At 58.5% G+C, this 20,588-nt stretch overlaps 1 protein-coding gene across 1 annotated transcript in view; it reads right to left on the bottom strand.

Annotated features, from left to right (window-relative positions):
* Camta1 (calmodulin binding transcription activator 1) overlaps positions 1 to 20,588 on the bottom strand; it is a 762,517-nt gene that overhangs the window by 218,424 nt on the left and 523,505 nt on the right. Inside the window, exon 6 of the mRNA XM_076861374.2 lies at positions 4,854 to 4,925. Within this exon, the coding sequence (XP_076717489.2) occupies positions 4,854 to 4,925 (72 nt within the window). The remainder of the gene's footprint in view (positions 1 to 4,853; positions 4,926 to 20,588) is intronic.

Raw genomic sequence — 20,588 nt, forward strand, 5'->3', positions numbered from 1 at the left:
TCCCCGAGTCCCCAGGGGGAAAAGCAGAGGAGCTGCAGGGCCTCTGTCAGCTGCAGAGCCTGGCTGCCCCTCCCTCGGCTCCTGGCAGGAGCCCCAGCCCTGGTCAGGACTTCCAGGACCCTGGGTCTCAGAGCCTGTCCAGTCACAGCTGCCCCATCTGTGGGTCCCATGCTAAGAAGGCCACTGCACCTGCTCCGGCCTGAGCGTCCACTCCATGTAACTGTCTGGCTCCTGCAATACAGCGGACGAGCCACCAGGCTGTGTCGGGCCTCACAGCCAGCCTGGGGCAGGAGAGGAAGGCCACTGCCCTTGGGGTGGCCAGGCCCTCCTTGCATCTGGCCTTCCTTGCACTCAGCTGATGGGCCACGGAGCCTGGTCTGGGTGGGCCCTATGCTTGGGCCATGGAGGCTGGCCTGGGTGGGCTCTGTGCCACCATCATGAACCCTGCAGCTTGGCCTCCTGGTGCCCACCCCAGGTGGCGGCAGCATCCCTGCCCACTCCTTCCAGGGAACCAGGGCTAACAGAGGCTCATGGACAGGCAGGAAGCCCTCAGATACCCCACTTTCTGGTCATATTTGTGACCTGTGTCCAATGTCTACTTTCAAGTGACTCATTTATAAAAAGGGGTGATGATGGTACCCTTCAGAGGGGCAGCTGGGGCAGCCGTAGTGACCTCAGAGCTCTGCACCAGCTGTGCCTCTGTTGCTTGGGAGATTGTGGGACATGGAGGTATGTGGTGGAGTTCTACTGCCAAATGGCATCCAGTGGTGGCCGGAGTATGGTCACAGCTGCTGGTCGGGGTGGCCGGGCAGGACTAGAGCCAGCTCCTGGGACTCGGAATCCAGTGCTCCTCCAGGCAGCAGAACCCCGCAGAACTTGGACTCGCCTGCTGTTCTCCAGTGATCAGGAGCACCCCACCTCACCCTGTCCCAGTGTCTCCCCGGCCCCCAGGGTCCCTGTCTTCCTGCCAGCCTCTGTGCATGCTGCCTGGGCAGGCTGGGAGCTCCCGGTGGCCTCTGCCCCAGCAGGCTGGAGTTGGCACCAGGCAGCTCAGACGCAGCCATGGCAGACACGCAGGGACACACCCCCGGCTTCACTCACAGGAAAACATTCATTATGTGCTTTAGAGGACAAGGGTAAAAAGAAAACACTCATTAGAAGCAGAAATAGTTTCCAAATAAACTACAGAATCTGTTGGGAAGTCTGGCCTGAGAAGGGGGCCTGCGTTCAGGGTGGGGGAGAGTGTTCAGAGGTGGGTGGTGGACGGCAGGGAGCCGAGGCGCTGACGCCTGTTCACATTGCCACCAGAAAACCCCAAATCGGAGGGGCCAGCAGCAGCCGGCTTAAGGTGGAGGGCCCTCTGTCTGTCTGGCCCGCCTCTGGGCACCGCCTCGCCCAGCAAGCACATGTCCCCGCGGCTCCAGTGACAGTCCTGTAGTCAGTGGGAGCAGAGGCCAGGGCTGTCTAAGGCTGGATCCCTGCCCGACTGCTGACCATGGGGTGACCCTGAGCCTGGCCATGCTCCTTCTGGGCTCAGTGGACCCAGAGACCCTCGTGCCTGTGTCAGGAGGAGACCCCAGGGAGGCTGATGGTCTGAGCAAAGGCGATTTGTGCCCCCTGCCTGCGGGGTAGTCCCAGGTCAGCGGGGGCCATGTTGGGTGCTCAAGCCCTGGCTAGCTGGAGAAGTGGAGTGAACCAAGCTCAGCTCTTCTGGGCCCAGAGTGACCTGGGGCCCAAGACACCACCCAGGGCAGGGGCGGCCTACCTTCCAGCACCTCTGAGCTGGCTGGTGGCCTCGCATGTTCCCACTAGTCACAGCAAGGACTGTGTTCACCTGTGGGCCAAAAGGGCTTGGGTGCCCTGCCCCGGGGCTGCCTGCTCGCTCTCACCTACCTCCTCATAGGATGCTTACTAGCCACGAAGAGAGGGGAGCGGAAGGGACAAACGCCCACGGAGACAGACACAGACAGACTGCGGAGGCGGCGCCTGCCTTGAAAGGAAGCCCACAGCCCAGAGGTGCTCGCACCTCGCCAAGCAGCTCAGGTCTGCACCCCGCTGCGTGCTGGCCCCGACTCTGTGCTCCTGGCCCCAGTCCGCATGGCCTGCGCCTTCCTTGTCCTGGGGTGGGGGCAGCAGCTGCAGCAGAGCCATACCTCCTGTCCTGTGGCTCATGCTCTGTGCAGGACACTAGGGGGACAGAGGTGGTGACCCTCCCTCAGGGAGCCACCAGTCCAGGCAGAGAGAACCCAGGCAGTGTGGGCAGAAGCCCTGCTGTGCTAAGTGGCCCTGGGGTGGCATCCATTGGAGGGTGTGTGTCGGAGAACAGGAGTGAGCTCACGGCCAGTGAGCTTCAGAGGCCAATGGTGGGCTGCTCCTCAAGGGACCCTCCTTTATCAGAGGCAGCCCCACAAGCTCTCGCTCAGCAGGTGGTGGGCTGCGAGGGGTGAGGTCCACTCAGGCCCTGCCCAGCACCTTCTCAGGTGTCCTGAGTAGCCTCCTCAGCTCCCACTGGAGGCACTCCCCTGACACCTTTGCTCCCACCGACTCTTCTGGTAATTGGTGTCAGAGGCAAACTTGAGCCAGTTTCCACCTGGGCCGTGTCTCTTGCTGGTTTCCTACTTAATATCAGAGAAATGACACCTGATCTGTCATTACCATGGAGTAGCCAGAGCACCAGAGCCAATCGCCCGGAGCAGTCACGGTGGCTCCTGGCTCTGGAGCAGCACAGGACGCTCATTGCTTTGGCTTAAGCTCCTTGACCTCATTGCCACCTAGGCTGGCCCGGGCACCCCACACCTGAGCCCATTCCCTCCTTTTGCCTGATCACAGAAACAGTGATGCTTGAGGACAGGAGCGGGAGGAGACACCCCCAGAGTGGGGAGGGGAAGCAGAGGCCCTGCAGGAGCCACCGAGGAATCTGACCTGTGACACTGGCCCTGGGGGACTCCAGCTTCCCACCGGCTGGAAGGTGACAAGCAGGTGCACGTGAATTGTGCCAGGTTGCACCGTCCAAAGCCAGAGGATGGAGGCAGGAGGGAGGGAGCGCGGGGGCAGGCGGCAGGCTGCCCTCCTGGCCTCGGCATCGAGAGGAGTGGAAGGAAGTGTAGACTCGCCCCTGGCCCGCCCCGCAGAGCCTAACTCTAGGAAAGCAGATTTAGTGGAATTAAAAAGGCACAAGAGTGGGACGGGATGAGGGTGGCAGGGGAGGCAGGCGCAGAGGAGGCCTGGAGGAGAGGGTGGACCTCAGGGCAGGTGCCGGGCTGTGGCAGGGAGCATGAAGAAGGCAGGCAGTGCCACAGAGGTGTCCAGAGCAGGGCATGAAGGTGGAGGGGCTCGAAGATGGAGGGGCAGAAGGGCCAAAGCCCGACCCGAGCTGGGGGCCCGGCAAGGCGTTCCCCAGGCTGAAGGCTGCGTGGAGTAAATGTTGCTTCCAAAAGCCAGAATCTGAGCGCGGGGTCACAGGGGCCGGCTCTGACATCTCCAGGTCGGCTCCCAGGTGGGGTCCTGCAGGCCACCCCCTCTCAGGGGAGGAGAGGAGCCCTCTGCCCCATGGTGAAACGCCTTCGGGGCAATGTCTGCCAACAGGACACCAGAGCAAACCCTGGGGCTGCGCTGAGGTCCTCTCACAAGGTCTTTCAATCATGAACCCCCGCACTCTGATGTCAACCGCCACAGGCTGACAGCCAGGGCAACTGACAACAGGCACAGGGACCAGAAACAGCGTCTTGCAGTCAGCACATCCCGGTCGTCTCGGCATCATTCTTAATGAACTTGCTGAACCACAGACAATTATTTCTGGGAACCGAGGGAGAAAGGAAAGGGCTTGGAGGCTGGGGCTTGGGGGAGCCATGGACGGAGGGTTTGACCAGACTGAGTGATGGCCTCCTCTTCCAGATGGCCCTGGGCCTCATGGACCCCTGCCCAGGACCCGTGGCCTCTGCTCTGCCACACATGCCGTCTCTCTGCACACCTGACCCGGAGCTGGGGCTAAGTCCCCGCTGCCAGTTCCCTCCCAACCACACCTCTCAGTCGGAGGGATCCCCAAACCACCAAGGGCCAGAGTTTTGCTAGCTTGAACACCAGTGGACGCAGAAGGCAGGACGGAGGCAGGAAAGGCCTCCAGCAGCATCCTGGGTAGAGACAGCAGGAAGGCCTTAGGGGGCGGTGCCCGGCCAAGGGATGTGTGTACAAAGGGCAGCTGCAAACAGTGGACTGTCTTTGCAAGGAGGTCCAGCTTGACCAGAAGGCTCCCTCGCCTTCCCACCCACACGGCAGCACCTTGTACCTGGCAAGATGACCACCCATTGGAAAAAGGCTGGCTGGGCCTCTGCAGGACCCTCCCTGGCTCAGCAACACTGTGCACAAGGAACGCAGGCGGGGGCCTCCCTCCACAGGCATGGCAGCCTCCTGCCACCCCCCGGGCCAGACTTCACAAATGGGTTACGGAGCTCCTGCCCAAGTCGTGCCAATCAATCCAACTACTTGCCACATGCGTCTCATGACCAACCCACAGAACAGAACATGCAGCTCTTGGCCAACCTGTTTACAGTCAGGGGCAGGGTGCCACCTCCTTTCTTGTCCTCCTCACAGGAAACCGAGACACCCTGGAACCTCGAGTCACCTAGCCCACTTCCCACTGGGTGGCGAGGGCCAACCTGCCTCCACCTCTCCCCTCCTGGCTCCTGACAACCAGGCCGGCACCGGCTGGCCTCAGCACCACACAGCCGGAAGCTAGGAAGGCTCCCCAGGGCTCTCAGCCCCAGGCAGCCTCGCGCAGGAGCCCCGCGCCCCCTCAGCTCCCTCCACAGACCCTTCCCGAGGTGACGCAAGAAGAATCCAGTCCAGCCACCTACCTGAAGGAGCCAGTAGCACCTCCGGTGGAAGGTGGGGATGATGGAGGAATGGACATAGCAGCCGTACAAGCACTAGGGAGAGAGGAAAAACGAGAGTTCAGTTGGAAAGAGGGAAGGAGGGAGGAAGGCAGACGGCGCAGCAGAGGAGGAGCAGGAGGCCGCGGCCCTGCAGCAAGCGGGAGGAGGTGGCCGCACGGGCCCCAGCTAACTGGGGGCAGGGACAGCTAGGAAGCCTATGGATCACGCCAGCAGGCCACGCAGAGGGGAGCTGACACCCTACCCTCGGGCCTGGGGGTTTCTGAAAGTTCAGGACAGCCAGGGACCAGGGAAATGCACATACGCACGCTCCGGGGACTTGGAGCTAGTGGGATGCCCATTCTTAGCGCCAAGGCTAAGACCCTTCTGCACACCAGGAAGGACCCAAGGCGGCGGAATTGATTCACACACAGGAAACACGCCTCCCGCCAGCTTCTCACCAGGCAGCCCTGGCAGAGAGAGGGCCGAGAGGGCCGGGGAGCACCAAGGCTGCACCTCCAGAGCCCGAGGCCCCTTTACACAGCCCCCCTTTCTATTTTTGACTGTTTGCTTATTCATGTATTTGCTTGTTTGCTTTTTAAGGTATAACCCTACATCTACTGCACATGGTTTGGTTTTGGAAGAAGACAGGTCAGAGAGCAAGGTGGGTGGAAGAGAGGTGTGAGAGTTGTGAAGAGGGACCGTTCCCAGGCGTCACCCAGGCCCAGGGAGGTGGCCTGTACCATAGCCCTGCTTCTGGGGGCTGCCTGTGCACCCAGGGCTGGGCACCGGGGGCAGGCTTGCTGGTGAGGCAGAGAGGGTCCCTCTCAAAATCCAACTGGCAAATCTGTGTGGGAAGGAGGGGCTCACTGTAGGCGGCTCATCGGTTCGGAGAGGATGTCTCAGGGCACCTGGGGACGGGGGCCCACCTCTGAGCCAGAGCTGAAAGCTTTCCTTTGGAGCCACCATATCAAAATTGAGTGATCTTCCGTTCCTCGGCTTCAGGGTTCCCTGGCTCCCCGCGGCACCCACTGGAAGAGGGGTGAGGTCACAAAGGAGGAAGGGCCGGGACGGGCCTGAGGACCCTGGGGAAGCCCTCTGTCCCTGTCTCCTTGCTCAGTTCATGTCACGGCAGCCCCCACGCCCTGACCCCAGCTCTCCAGGGAGGAATGGCCACCGGCTCCGCAGCTGCAGGTTTCATCAGATATCATTCACACCCCCAAAAAGACCAAGTGCCATTTGGCTGGTCTCGGAGTCCGTTTGAGCCCTGCCTGTCTGATTAGCGGAGCTGAAAGAGAAATCATTTTGGACTCTGGGATTCTGGCTGTAAGAAAATCAGATTTCCAATATGTTAGAACTTTTACAGAGCGCCGTCAGCTGGGATTTACGCCCTGTACAAACCAAACAAACAAAGCGGAAATTAATTTAAACGATTCCCTTGCAATTCTTGCCCAAGAAATGTATTTATTATTAAGAAGGCAATATTCTTCCCCGACTGCTCTGGTTTGCAAGGCGCTGCGTTTTGTTTTTGTGTTTTTGATAACTCACTCCTTCTGGGCAAAGGAGGCTTCTGTTTGGACACTTTCTGGAGGAGCCTGGCTGCAGTGGCTGAGCGGCCTGTGACCTCGGCCAGCTGCTTCCCGGGGGCAGTTTCTTCTCTCTGACCCCTGTGGGGAACCCAGGGGAGGGACCATGAAGTGTTGGGAGAAGTTTCTCAAAGTCCTCTCTGCTCCTCCCACTTAGACTGGAAGCAAACCTGGCTGCTTTTCATGGTCTCCTTAGTCTCTGCCTCCCCGTCTGGATGGAGCTTCAGCCCCACTCACACTCAGAGGTCAGAGAGGATTTACCAACGCCTGCCCTGCCCAGTCTGTGAAAGTGCAGGACAAGAGGAAGGCAGGCCTGTTCTCCCGGAGCTTGCCAGCACCTCCCTGGCGCCGACCTGGCCCACCTAGAACTGTCCAGGACATCCAATAAGCAAGACGAAGGTGGAAAGAAAAATGGCCGTGTCTGCATCCAGGCTCATGCATGTTAATCAGAGCAGCCCTCAGGCCTCGCTCAGAACCTCCAGACTCTATTTTTAGATGTTGCTCTGTTCCTCTAACCACTGTGGGGATCTGGGGTCTCTGGTCTCATCAGATGAGAGGCGCCGTGTTCAGAGGGTGGAGAGGGAAGTGGCTGAGCGCAGCCGACAGCATGGTGTGCATCGGTGGGCATGCGCAGGCCTGGCGGGGCTGCGGGAGCACCGCGGCTAAGAAGTCCCTGGGCTTCGGCCTCGCCCCAGTGCCCTCGCCCAGCACCTAGGTCGCCCTGTGGTTGCTTTACTGTCTTTCCTCCTGCCTGGGGGTCCTGGGGTGGGGACCCTTGGAATTCCTGGGAGAGGACAGACAGCACCTCTCCCTCCTGGCACCAGGACACAGGGTGGAGACCACCCGGTGTGGGAAAGGACCCTGCAGAGGAAGCGCTGAAGTTTGCTGTGGCACCCTGCAAGCCGAGGACTTCCGACCCACACTAGAAACGACCCTGAAACACGGCTCTGTGTTTCCCACGGGAAGGGCCGAGCCTCACGGCAAGGCTTGTCCCCACTACGGGCCTGCTGTCCTTGTGCGGAAAGAGGCTCATGGAACCGGCTCCTGTGAGCTGGAGTCACTCGGGGGCTCACCGGGTGTGTGGGGGGGTAAGGGTGCTGCCTGGTGGGAGAGCTGACTGCACCTGGTCCCCCACTGCCAGCTCAGAGGCTCCTTGTCCTCCGGGCTGCCCTTCCGGGTGCCCTTCTGATCATTTCTCTTGTTCTCCCTCTCTCTTCGGGACCAGGATTGAACCCAGGGGCGCTTAACCGCTTAACCACTGAGCACACCCCAGCCCTTTTCATGTGTTGAGGCAGGGTCTCACTGAGTTGCTTAGGACCTTGCTGAGGCTGGCCTTGAACTCGTGATCCCTCTGTCCCAGCCTCCCAAGATGCTGGGTTACAGGTGTGCGCCATCGTGCCCAGCTCTGATCACTTCTCTTAGGGTGACCATGAAAGTTGAAGGCTGATGTGGCAGTGAGAGGCTCCGGACAGTCCCAGACCCGATGCACAAGCAGCCGTGACAGTGGCCATCCCTGGAGCAGGGGTCAGAGGTGGCCAGGCTGTCAGACCCAGCAGGAGCAGGGAAAGAAGATCCCGAGCAGCAGGATTGCTGGTGGTGGAGGATGGGAGGCAGGACAGTGTGGGCTGGGTTGGAGGAGCCCTGAAATCATTTGGATGACGGAGAATAAAGGACATGTGGGGAGATCAACCAAGTCAGATCACAAAAGACCATAGCAAGGAGGGGAGGCTTTGCTCTCACCCCGTGTCAGTAAGGAGCAAAGTCATGTCATGGCCACATTTGTGCTTTGGAACCTCACTGTGGCAGCAGTGTGGCCAGAGGACAGGAGCAGAGGAAGGCTGGGGCATGAGGACCTGTCTGGAGGAGTTCCGATGAGATGGGAGGCCTGCTGGGATGGGACAGTGGCATTAGCAGCGAGGGTGGAGAGGATCAAACAAGTTCACAGGTGCGAGGATGATGTCCAGTTTCTGGCCGGGTAGATGGGCCTGTGGTGGGGACAGGAATCCTGGGGTGCAGGGTTTCTATGTGGCCTCCATGTGGAGGCTAGGCAGGGCCTGGTAGGCAGTGGTGCCTGGGCAGGGCCCGCAGGAGCAGTCGGGGTGGGGTGGGGGGGTGGAGGGCGTCCACTTAGTCTGATTTCTTCCCAGGGGCCTTTCAGGTGGATAGAGCAACTAAGTGTGGACTTGCCAGCGGTACTGCTTGGCCTGGGGCGTCCTGCCTGCCTGGCTGTGTCCCCGCGCTTTCCCTCTCACCCCCACACTAACCCCAGCCCCCTCCAGGACCCCGGCCTGTCCAGCCTCTCCCTGGCTCCTGGGGACATCGTCCTCACTTTGCAGTCTTCCTATTGGTTTCCAGTCTGTATGACAATGTCATTACCAAGCCAATTGGGGATTAATTGCACAGTATTTTATGAGGCAGCGTATCAAATCCATTCCCTTACCCACTAATCAAAAAAGCAATCAAGTTGGTCTGAAGTGATTTGTGTTGTACAAACTCCCAGCGCTTTTTGATCAGGCCCTGGGGGCTCCCTGGGGGCTCCCTGGGTTGAGCTTTCCATTTGGAGGCCGTGATGCGGCTGCAGGGAGAGCCACATCCTGGGGCCCTACTGCGTGTGTGAGTGTGCAGCGCGTGTGCACAGGCGGTGGGGGTGTGGGCGGGCATGCGTGGGCTTCCTGCTTATGTGCACACAGAGGAAGAAGAGGAAGGAGCTTTGTATCTAAAGGCAACCCAGAGAACATCCCCCTTCAGATAGAGACACCTTCCAAGGAGGCATGTTGGGAGAGTTGAGGCCCAGCGGCCTCCTTCTGGCCTGGCAGAGCAAGGAAGATTGTCCCCTTAGATACTCAAAGTCGCTTTAGGACACCATGGTGCTTTTCCAAAAAATAAAAGAAGGAGAGATGACATTACAGGGGAAACCAGCACAAGCAAGGTCCTTCTGCCCTCCTGACCAAGCAACAGCCCGGAAGGGAATGTCCCCCACACCCTCCTCCGAGGAGTTCTCCTCCAGACTCACCCACCAGCACAGGCTCCCCTGGTGGCCACTGTGTTAGTGGGGATGTGACTGGACTTCCCCACCCGGGTTCCCTCACTCTCACTCGTCTGTCTCCCATGCCTCTGTCTGTCTCCCATGCCTCTGTCTGTCTCCCATGCCTCTGTCTGTCTCCCATGCCTCTGTCTGTCTCCTATGTCTCTGTCGGTCTGTCTCCCATGCACACACCCTCCAGCTCTTTCTTCACTTCCAGCACCCACCACACAGAGGACTTGGCCCCCTACTGAAGGCCCTGAGGGCTGGAGGAACAGATGGAGTCCAGATGATTCTGCTGGACACCAGCTCACCCACTTATGCCCCCTTGGGTCTTCCCCAGTGGACACTGACGCGTGGCTCTGGGCAGGCTGGGTGCGTCCTTCTTCCAGACCTGTCCTCGCCTGGGGATGGCTTCTAGTCTAGCTCAGGCCCCCCACAGAGCCTCTCCAGCCCCAGCTGCCTGGGCAGGTTCCCTGGAGATGGCCCTTTGGAGCTCACGGGAGCTGCCTTCCCCGTGGGCAGCTCTGGGGGAGGGGGCGGTCTTCCTGGGGCGTGGTGCACACCGTCATGGTTGTCATTTCAGTTTAGACGTCTGTGGTACCACCTCCCCGCTCACTGGGGCTCCTGGGCTTCTTTCAAGGGCCAGGCAGTAAGTAGTTTGGCTTGGGGGTCAAATGAACTTGGAACCACTTAGCTCTGCTATTCTAGGCCCAAAGCAGCCTCTGGCGACAAGCTGAAGAGTGGCCGTGACTCTGTCCCAACACAACTTTATTCAAGGATGCTGAAATTTGAATTTTGTCACGTGTCATGAATGTCATCCTTCAAAAAAATTTCAAGAGTTAAAAACTGTAAAAGCCAGTCTTAGCCCTCAGGCTGTTCAAAGATGTGGGCCAGGTCACACTTTCCCTATCCCTGACCTGTCACACGGGGACATGTGTGAATTATAGGGTCCTTTAAAGTTTCCCAGTGATTTCCACGTGGCAGGTGCTCCATAAATCTGCTCGATTCCCACAGGATGCAAACACCTGAGCAGGGCCAGGAAGGAGAACAAAGGGCCAGGCGTGTGGAACCGCAGAATGAATATTTAACAGACAGACAGAAGGTGCGGGGCCGGCTTTCAAGTTGATTCGTCTTGGGTATTTGTTTTCGGGGCATGCACAGCATTTCCTTAGGAGGGGAAAATGCCCTGCAGCCTTGGCCTCCCATGAAGTTTCTTCTCTGGGGGAGACCCCTTCATCCTGTTTGCTGGGTCTGCCTCTCACAAGAAGCAGGGAGCCCCCAAAGCCGGTGGCTTGCGGCTGACTTGCCTTTCAGGGTGCAGGTGGCCTCGCAACCCTGCTGTGGCTCACACCAGGTCTTTTCAGAATTGTGCTACCCAACATGGTGGCGGCAGCCCAGGTGGTGTGCAAAGCCAAACTTAAATTAAGTTCAACTGAAGAAGCGAAGCCTCAGATCCTCAGTGGTGCTGGCTTGTTTCAGGGGCTTGAGGGCCCCAGGTAGCGGTGGCCACCTGCTGGATGGCACAGGACCTTCTGTACTGGACACACCCACACTAGGGAACATGCTCTAGGATCCAGTTCAGAGATGTTCGGCTGAAGCCCCTGGAGGGGGGGACCCCAGTTTGGGGGAAGTCGGGGATTGGTGGGGAGAGGCCTGGGAGCTGGTTTGTCTGGAGGTCAGGGCCTGACTCTGCCGGGGTTCCCAGAACCTCACGCCCTCAACCCTCCTTCAAAAGCCTTCTCTAACGCAGGGATAATACCCACCGCCTGCTCAGAGAGCGTGTTTACCAGCAAATCTCCACTCATAATCCTCTTTTAGGAGAGTCCCTCTGCCACCTCCTCTGCTCAGAACTGGATCAGCCCCTGGGAGCCAGCCCAGAGCGGGGGTCCCAGAGGTGGACAAGGCTTGCTGTGGTGCCGGCCCAGGAGCCCCACCCAGCTCCCCGCTCTCCCCCTGGGCAGGTGACAGTCTATGCAGAGGCAGTCAGAGTGAGCATCGATTTTTTTGGTGCTTGGTTTATCTCTTGGCTTATATCTGATGCCCATGTGACCAAGGTGACTCCATGTGCACCGTGTCTCAGGTGTCAAGGTGCAGGAAGAACAAGAATGATAGGAAAGGAAAGCTCTTCCGCAAGATAATGATTTCATCTTGCCCCAAAGTGACCAAGGGGTAGGCACATGTAAGAGGCAGCCAGATGCCCCACAGAGGGAGCCTGGGCTGGGCAGGGCCTGGAGGACCAGGAACCAGGAGGGCATGGCCCCAATCCCAAAGCATCCCCCGGCTCAGGGGGATGTGGGAGGGAGAGTAAAGAGAATGAGCCAGACCAAGTGAGAGAGCTGATGCTAGTGCAGAGAACCCGAGCCGGCACCAGTGGTCCCTTCGTTCTGAGTTCAGTCAAGTCATGAGAAAGGAAGCGACACGGTGCTGAGCTAAGAAGGGTGAGTGGGAAATGGCGGGGTGGACAGCAGGTAGAGAAGACCAGACCAGGCAGACCACAGAGATGTCTTCAGCAGAGCCATGGGCACAGGCAAGGGTGCCAAGCCTCTGTTTTCTCATCTGAGTCCCAAGTGCAGGATCAGGTTGGGGGCTGAGTCCATGGCTCCAGCTATTCTGCAGAATCCCCCGTGGGACCAGGATGAGTGGTTGCAGGTGACCCTTAGTTTTTATGGCCCTGCCCTTTCCCAGATTTCCAGGAAGAGCTGGGGGTAGCTCTGAGAACAGAAGGGTCAAGGGCAGGCTCAGAACTAGAGCTTGGGCTGGACCTGTCCCTTCCCTCTGGGTCTCCATTTCTGATTCCTGTGTGTCTTCCCTGTGCCTTCTTGCCTGCCGCAGTGGGTGGTCTTCATGTGGCAGGGAGAGAGGGCCCTATAATTCCAGCTGTTACCCAAGAGGCAGAAACATCTCCCTCTTCTAGATTTGACCCGGAACTATCTGTGGGACAGGAGGGAGCTGGGTGGAGTGGGGATACCTGCCAACCCCAGGGCTGTGGGGCTCTCGTGTGGTCAAGGGTGACCCTCTCCTGTGGGAGCTGTGACACTCCAGTAAGAAGCAGGTGCTCCTCAAAGAGCAGGTGGGATTAAAAACCTCCAGCACCCCCCAGAGCGTCCCTGGCCAGTGGCCGCTCTAGCAAGGTATAAAAGGTCAGGACACAGCTGGGAGGGGGTGGGGAACTGGCAGGAGCAGGCAAGTGTGATGTGGTGTCCTGCCTCCTGTCCTCTGGCTGCCCAGCTGGACCCCACGGAGGCATCTTGGGGAGGCCCAAGGCCTGGACAGGAGGCATGGACTGGAATAGGGAGGGGGGCCTCCGGCTGAGCCTTGTCTGAGCCCAGGCCCGCTCCTCCCCGCCACGGTGCCACCCGCGTAGCTTCTCACACATCCCTCTGCACCTCAGGTCGCCTGCAGGGCCTGCCTCATCACAGACAAAGAGATGAAGTCCCGGTGCCTCAGAGGACTGTCCTCACTGACGGATTTGGTTCGTATTAATCTAAGATTAGACCAAATGATTCAATTCGCATGCTGCCTGCACAGGCGCCGAGCCTCAGAACGTGTTAAATGGTGAATTGCTTTAAAATGAGTCTGAGCTAAATGCATTGCAGTCCGGTTTGGCCTCGGGGACTGTGTGACAGCCGGGGTTTGGAATATTAGATCATCACTGACCAGGGCTCTCGCTGGCCTCTCTCCTCAGACAGTCTCAGCGGCCTCTCCCCAAGCAGCCTTGGCCTGCCACATCAGGGGACCCGCCAGGCGGCACACAGGCCGCTGGACACCCAGTCCTGACTCCTTCAGGTTACAAGGCCAATGCAGGCTGCATGGGTGAGTCCAGAGCGTCCCCTGGAGTCACCCCCTGAACCCTGCGCTTCCTCGGGGACTCCCGGGGCAGGTGGCCGGCTGCCAAGCTCACCCTCCAGGCTCTGGAGATGACCCCTCCCCTGAGAGGCTGCTCCTCCCGCCGTCCTGGGTGCCCCTGCCCTCCCATGACCTAAACCAGTCTCTGGGCCCACTAACGGAGTGTCCCCATGCCTGGTGCTAAAGGGACCCAGGGAGACAGGGACAGGGGCTCTGCCAGACACCTCTCTGCCATCATTGAGGAAGGGCAGCAGGAATCCCTCCCTACAGACGTGGGCGCTGAGGCTCAGAGATGGAGCACTTTCCTTGGCCAAGGCCACAGGGCTCATAACAGCCAGAGCCGAACCCTGGACCTGGGCCCTGAAAGCCTCCAGGAGTTCAGGCTCTTTCCCTGGAGCAGAAGGTCTGGCCCACACCCAGAGGGACACAGGACCAGGTGGTCCAGCCTGGCTGTGAAGGTCAGGTGACGCAGGAAACAGAGGGACAGACGGAAACCAGTGAGGCACACAGGTTTCAAGCCTTGCCCAGCCCCAGTGGGAAAAGGGGAGAGAGCTGAGGAGGCAGGCAGACCCGGGGTCCCCCCCCTGCGGAGAGTACCTGGGGTCCCCAGCCTCTGCCGGCAGGAAAACGCCCTGCGTAGGCACCTGGAAGGGCTGAGCTCAGAGGAGGGGGTGCCCTGGGACAGGGAGAACTTGGGTTAGCGGAGGGCAGAGGAGAGCAGCCTGGAGGAGGTGCTGTGGGCCCTGGGGCGCCACCTGGGAGGGAGGACAGGCAGGACAGAGCAGGGTAGACCGTCCTGACTCCCTGGCGCTCACAGCCCCTCCGTCAGGGCAAGGAGCTGTGAGAAGACCTGCAGGGTATGACACGGAGAGGGAGACACTGGGTTCTCAAGCTGGAAGCTCCCTGGACATCTCCATAGAACGTTCTAGATCACTTCTACAGCAGGAGCCCTTTTGAGATCAGGAAGGAAATTCGGAACAAGGAGCAGGGTTGAGAACCAAGGGGCAGAGTGAGCCATGGGGAAAGACGGTGGGACCACTGTACTGACCCAGGGCCACCATGGCATGGGGCCACCTGCCTCCCTCACCTGCCCCCCGGGGCCCGGCATGCACATGCAGGGAGCCATCTGAATGAAGCAGCAGCCTACAAGGACATGAGTGAGGGAGGTCATAAAAATTAAATGAATTTTTAGATAAAAAGGCATAAAAATCATGTTTAAAGGTATAAATAAAATCCCTGGAGCTTTGGCTTTATGGGCTTTGGGGGTTCCAAGATTAATAAATTAGTGGGCATAAAATGGAATAATAGCTAAAAATTGATAACAAGGTGAATTTAGATTTAGAGAGGGGTTTGCTCCAGTCATGGCTCACAGGTAGGAGACCAGGATGGGTGGAGGGGACAGTGTGAGCCCTGCAGTCCTCCTGCAGGCTGGCCCTTCCTGTCAGCTCCCCCTGTTTGGGGTCAAGTCCAGGTACCTGGCTGCCCTCTCTGCACATATTCCCACCCTCTGGAGACTGCCAGCCAGGCGCACAGGGTTTCAGCTGCCCCCAGCCCTGCACTTGCCAGATGGCTCTGGGGAGCAAGCAGGCCGGCCTGTCCTGCACAGCACCCATCCCCGTGTGCTCCCCTACTCCAGGCAGCCCCACCGCAGGCTCTTGTTCTTTGAGCCTGTTTCATTGTCGGGGGCTGCTGCTATCTCGAATGCTCACAAAAAGTACGAGACATAAATAATAAATAAATAAAGTGAAATTTCCTCTCTCATCAAAGCGTATTGCTGAGACCTATTTCTTGGAGACTTGTCTGAGGCTAGAACTGATTTTGCAAGTGGTTTGTACTGATGACGGCTTCCTTCCTTCCTCCCTCCTTCCCTTCCATCCATCCCTCCTCCTTCCTTCCTTCCCTCCTTCCCTCTCTCCATCCCCCACCCTCCCTTCCTCCCACATTGTCAAGCCCTGCCCTCCTTTCCAGCAGGTCTGATCGTCTGAGGATTCTCTAAAGAGGCAAAAGGACCCTCACAAGTACCTCTTGGGCAGGTGTCCTCCTTGCCAACAGCCCGTGGGGTTCATGGGAACTTGCACATTTTAGACCAAGGGATGAAAGATGGTGGGAACTGAGCCGCTGCAGGGAGCTTGGGTTGTACCCTCTGGCGCTGGGCGTGCTCCATGCACATTCCCAACAAGCTGACCTTTCCCTTCCTCATCCTCAGGGCCCCCTACTCCCAGAAGGGAAGCCAAGGCAGACCCACGATTCTACCGTCTGAAGTGCCCAGTGGCCATTCTAAGTGGTAGGGAGGGCCCAGCACTGCTGGGAAACCAGCCTGCGGCCTCCCCCTGCGGTGGCCCAGGGCTGCAGCTGCTGGGGTTTCTGGTTGTGATCAGGGCTTCGCAGCCCGAATCCAGCTCCTCAGCACCGCCCATCCAGGCACAGGTGACAGTCCAGGTACCTGCAGCACATCGCAAACACCAGCCCAGGGAAGGATCAGGGATGGGATGCTTGCTTATAGCCGGCAGGGGGGCTTTGTTTATGAGGGGAGGGAATGCCAGGCCTGTCTGTGGCTATGTTAATGCGGGGCTGGGCTCCCTGCCAAGACATTAAGTGGAGTGAATTCCTGAAACCAGCTTTAATCAGCAGATTTTTAAGGTTAGAATTACTCTCTCCCTCTCTCCTCTTGAAGGCTTGCCAAGGTTAATTTGGGCCTGAGCATGCAGAATTAATGGGCTGGACAGAGGATCGGACTTTTCCCGTTTTTTTTTGAAGTTCACAAAACATCTCTACAAAGAGAGAAGGGAGCCGGCAGCGCCCTCATGGGGGAAGCACCCCGGCACCGGGCCAGGGATCCGGGAGCTCGCGTCAGCGTCAGAAGTGCACACAGACAGATCTGTGCCCGCTGGGCGGCTGCCCAGACTCCAGGATGACAGCAGGGCTTGTCTTAGGAGGGAACCGAGCAGAGGTCACAGCAGCACCCCTCCCCTAAAAACAAAGGGCTCCCTGACACCTGTGGACATCCTATCCCAGCCAGGCCCTACCCTGGGGCCTCCAAGGCCTTGAGCCTGTCTGACCCTTGCAGGCTCTGGGGGGGGAGGGAAATGAAACCCAGCTAGATCCCTATTGTAAGGCCTCGACCTTCTCATCTGTGGAATGGAAATTACAATGATGACACTGATAGTGAGCCTTACGGGATTACCGCTACGCAGAAGTCTCTGGTTCAGCAGAAAGAAGGGCTGGTGCTCCGAGGGCACTGGACCTTGGCCAGGAGAGGCTCCTTCCTTGAAAACAGCCCTTCAAGGAACACTGGCCCTCTAGGAAGAGTGTCAGGAAGAGGACAGCTCTGTGTCCTTGGACAGCTAGGCTGAAACCTCTGCCCAGTGCTACTGTTCAGCCCTGGAAACCTCGGGGAGCCAGAGTCCAATGGGACCAGTGGGGCAGAGGCCCCTCCTTGTTCCTCTTCATCAGGCAGAGGTCACCTGATCCCCAGCCTTCCTGGCCTGACAGGGGAGGAGGGAGAGCCAGGAGGGAGGGGGCACCCAGCAGGAACCCCGCCTGGGCTTGAAACTCTGTGCACATCTCTGTTGCGATAGAGACTGTGGGCCGGTGACTTGGTCTCTTTGAATCTTACTGTCCTTATTGGTAACGACCCATCTTTCAGGTTTGGTGGATTAAATGACAATATATTTTTAGTGACTTGCACCATCGCAGTCATCAATTAACACAAGATTCCTCAGCATTCCTCAGTCTCCTGGTGAATCTGGTGGTCTGGCTCATGCTCAGGCTGTGCGGGCAGAGCTGTGTGTCCTCAGCTACTTCAAGTGGCCAGGATGTTAAATTCAGTGCAGTGCCCAGGCCGACGGGGCCTTGCCAACGTGCATACGGGGAAGGAGACGGAGTCAGAGATCCTTCTGGGGACCTCAACACTGGAGTCCTGTCACTGGGGATGAGAGCAGTGGCCTCCTTCTGCACGAGAGTGGACACCCTGGATCCGCTCAGGTTCCCGAGCCCACAGCTTCAGGACCACCCAGACCAACCTTTGCCTGACAGACCCAGCTGACCACTGTGCCCTGGCCTGGCCTGCCACCCACCCGCCCGACTCTACCAGGAGTGGCGGCGGCAGGGGAGGCCATGCCCGGTCAGCAGAATACCCCCAGGGCACACTCAGAAGTGAAGGGCCCCTGGCCCAAACCCCCAGGGAGGCCCCCTGAGAACCCTCTCCCAGGTAGCACCTTTGCTGTACAGGCACGGCCTGGGCCCTGCCCAGCCCTGCCCTCACCTCAGCCAGGCCCGGGTCCCCCACCCTGGCTCTGTGAATCCCGTGTCCACTCCACAGCGAGCAATTCTGAAGGCGAGACTTGGATCCGCCCTCCTCCACCACTGGCAGACACACAGCTCGCCTTGGCCTCCAGGAAGGAGTGGCTGCCTCTGGTCTGGCTTCTGCTGTTTCTCAGCCTCGCACCCCTATCCCCTACCCACCAGCAGCAACTCCAGCCCTCAACAGGGCGGGCCTCAGGCCAGGCCTTCCCAGGCCTCCTGGCTCTGGAGGCCCTTCCTGCCCTGTGCCTGCCTCCTGGACTGCTCAGAGCCATTCCAGCCTAGCCCTCGACCCCCAATGGCAGGAAAGGATGCTATTGACCCCTCCGCAGGACTTGGCCACAACAGGTCTGTTTGCTGTTGTGCCCAGGTGCCAGGTGTCATCTGCATGCACAATGCTGAAGGGCAGCCTCCCCTGTGGAAGCTCACTGTGGGACTGGCCTTCTTGGTCCCTGAATTTGGAGCACAGAGGTCCAGGCACCTGCATGGGCTGCCCAAAGCTGTCAGCCACCCTGGTCTGCAAATGAAGATTTGAGGCACCAGAGGGACGGGTACCCAAGGCCACAGTCCCCTCTGCATGGCTCACTCCCAGCCACATGCTGTCCAGCCTCGCCAGCTTCCCCCACGAACCCTCACAGTCCAGGGAACCCGAGCTGCTGAAGGTCACAATCATCCATTTGGGCTTCAAGGACAAGGGCTGGCTGAAAGGCGATGCCACCACCAAACGCTGCTCTCAGGCGTCGTCCTGTCTCCGCAGCCACTTGGGCCAGGACAGCCCTTGAGTCCCTACTTCACACGTCCCGGCAGCTGTGAAGTTCCCTGTGTGGTCCACTGCGTGCCTGTTCAGAAACCTTTTGAATTTCACAGATAAACTGTGGCCCATTTCTCAGTTAAGCATGGATTGGCCACACGACCCAGTGGTTCCTCTCCTAGGCGTGCCCTAGAAGAGCTGAGAACAGGGCCTGAAGCAGGTAGGCCTGCACACAGACCCCGATGGCACCCTCCCGCGGGGAGAAAAGAGTCCGTGTTCATCACAGATGCACAAAATGGGGCAGATCTGAGCAGGAGCACTCTTCATCCACCAGAGGATCAAGGACCACCCCGTCCACATGGAAGAAACTGGAAAACATGATTCTAGTCCCAAAAGCCAGCCACAAAAGGGCACAAACTCTATGATGCCACACATAGAGAGTATTCAAAAGATGTCAGTGTCTAGAGAGAGAACACAGATCTGTGGGGCTGTCGGTGGAGGAGAGGAGGAGAAGGAAGAGGAGGAGGCTGATAATGGGGATGTGGTTCTTTCTGAGGTGATAAAGGTGTTTTGGAACTAGATAGAGGTGGCGGTTGTATAACACTGTGAACATACTAGAGGCAACTGTATGTTTAAAAGTGTTCATTTTTTAAGCTGAGTGCAGTGGCACACATCTATAATTCTAGCTGCTCAGGAGGCTGAGGCAGGAGGATGGAAAGTTTGAGGCCAGCCTGGGCAAGACCCTGTCTCAAAATAAAAAATAAAAAGGACTGAGGATAAATAATAAAAAGGACTCAGTGGGAGAGTACTCCTGGGTTCAATCCCTAGTACCAAAAAAAAAAAAAAAGCTAGTTTAAGTTAGTAAATTTCAACTCAATTAAAACAAAAAGACTGTGGCCCAAGGACCGTCTTGGACCTCCTTGCCTGGTTTCCAGCCCTGTGCACCTGAGTCCAGTCTCAGCCTTGAAGCAGGAGCTGCCTGCCTCTGTGTCCCCCTAAATGTCCTCTCCAAGGCTCATCTTCCCAGTGAGACTGGCAGCTTTTCATCTTCCACTTATTTTCCCTCTGCTGACCAGCCGCCCACCCTCTTGGCTCCCTGCATCCACACCTGTGTGTACCCTGGGTGGCTGCATCCATCCTTGTCTGCCCTGGGTCCCCCACGTTGGCACATCTGACACGAAGGGAGTCCTGGATAATGCTGTGTGGCTGGGACCCAGCGTGGAGGAATCCAGGAGTGCCAAGGGCCTTCCTGGTGGGCTGGAGGCCATCCATCCTCTGGATCAAGGGTCCTCGACCCCAGGCCCCACATGGAGCCTGCCACAGAGGATGCTCTGGGCAGGGGTCTGGGAGGAGGAAAGGAGCTCTCCCTCTGCCTTTCAAAGCTTCTCAAGCTGTCTATCTCCCCAGCCTGGCACAGCACCCAGCTCACAGAGAATGTTCTGGAAAAGCTCCTTGGGCCAAGCACCACATGAAGACAAGTGGCTCAGGTGGGACAGAGCAGAGCTGACTCTCTGCAGCCTGGGACAGAGTCAAGACCCTCCAAAAGTGTGCCCAGGCCGTGAGGGTGGCTACCTGCCCCCGCAGGAAGGAGGTCCCCACGTGGCAGCTGCAGCTGCTCTGCACCATGACAGGACTGAAAGTCTGCTTTCCAAACCCTCCCTGTGGTTTCTGAGCAGCCCCCAGTGAGAGGGACAATCTGCGGATGAGACAGGATGCAAATGGCTCTCAGCTGGAGCCAGGGACAGGGAGGAATGGGGACTGCCTGTGCTCTTTAATGGTGCAGGGCAGGAGGCTTGGTCTCCTCCGGCCTGGAGCCCAGGCACAGTGGGAGTGGGACCCGGGGGCTCAGCCATGTGCACTGCCTGGACAGGGATCCTACATCCATTAGAGCAGAGCCCGCCTGGGCCTCTGTAATTACACCTGCTTTTCCCGCGTGAGCGCCTTCAGCCACCTCCCTGGGAAATAACAGATTGTCCTGCATCCTCCCGGAAGATGAGCCTCCCAGGGCGGGGCAGTGGTTCTGTTCTTAATGGGAAGACGCGGGCACCTTCCTTTAGCTGCTCTCTCCAGGCCCCTCGCCCCTGCTCCTGCTCCCCACCTGCCTGATGATGGTTCTGCAGCTCTGGGAAGAGAATGCAATATTTTAAAGTGTGTAATGACATGCAGGCTGCATGTGGTACAAATTTTCTGGATGTATAAAATGGGAAAAG

The sequence above is a fragment of the Callospermophilus lateralis genome, chromosome 7 (assembly GCF_048772815.1).
Source record: "Callospermophilus lateralis isolate mCalLat2 chromosome 7, mCalLat2.hap1, whole genome shotgun sequence".
NCBI lineage: Eukaryota > Metazoa > Chordata > Mammalia > Rodentia > Sciuridae > Callospermophilus > Callospermophilus lateralis.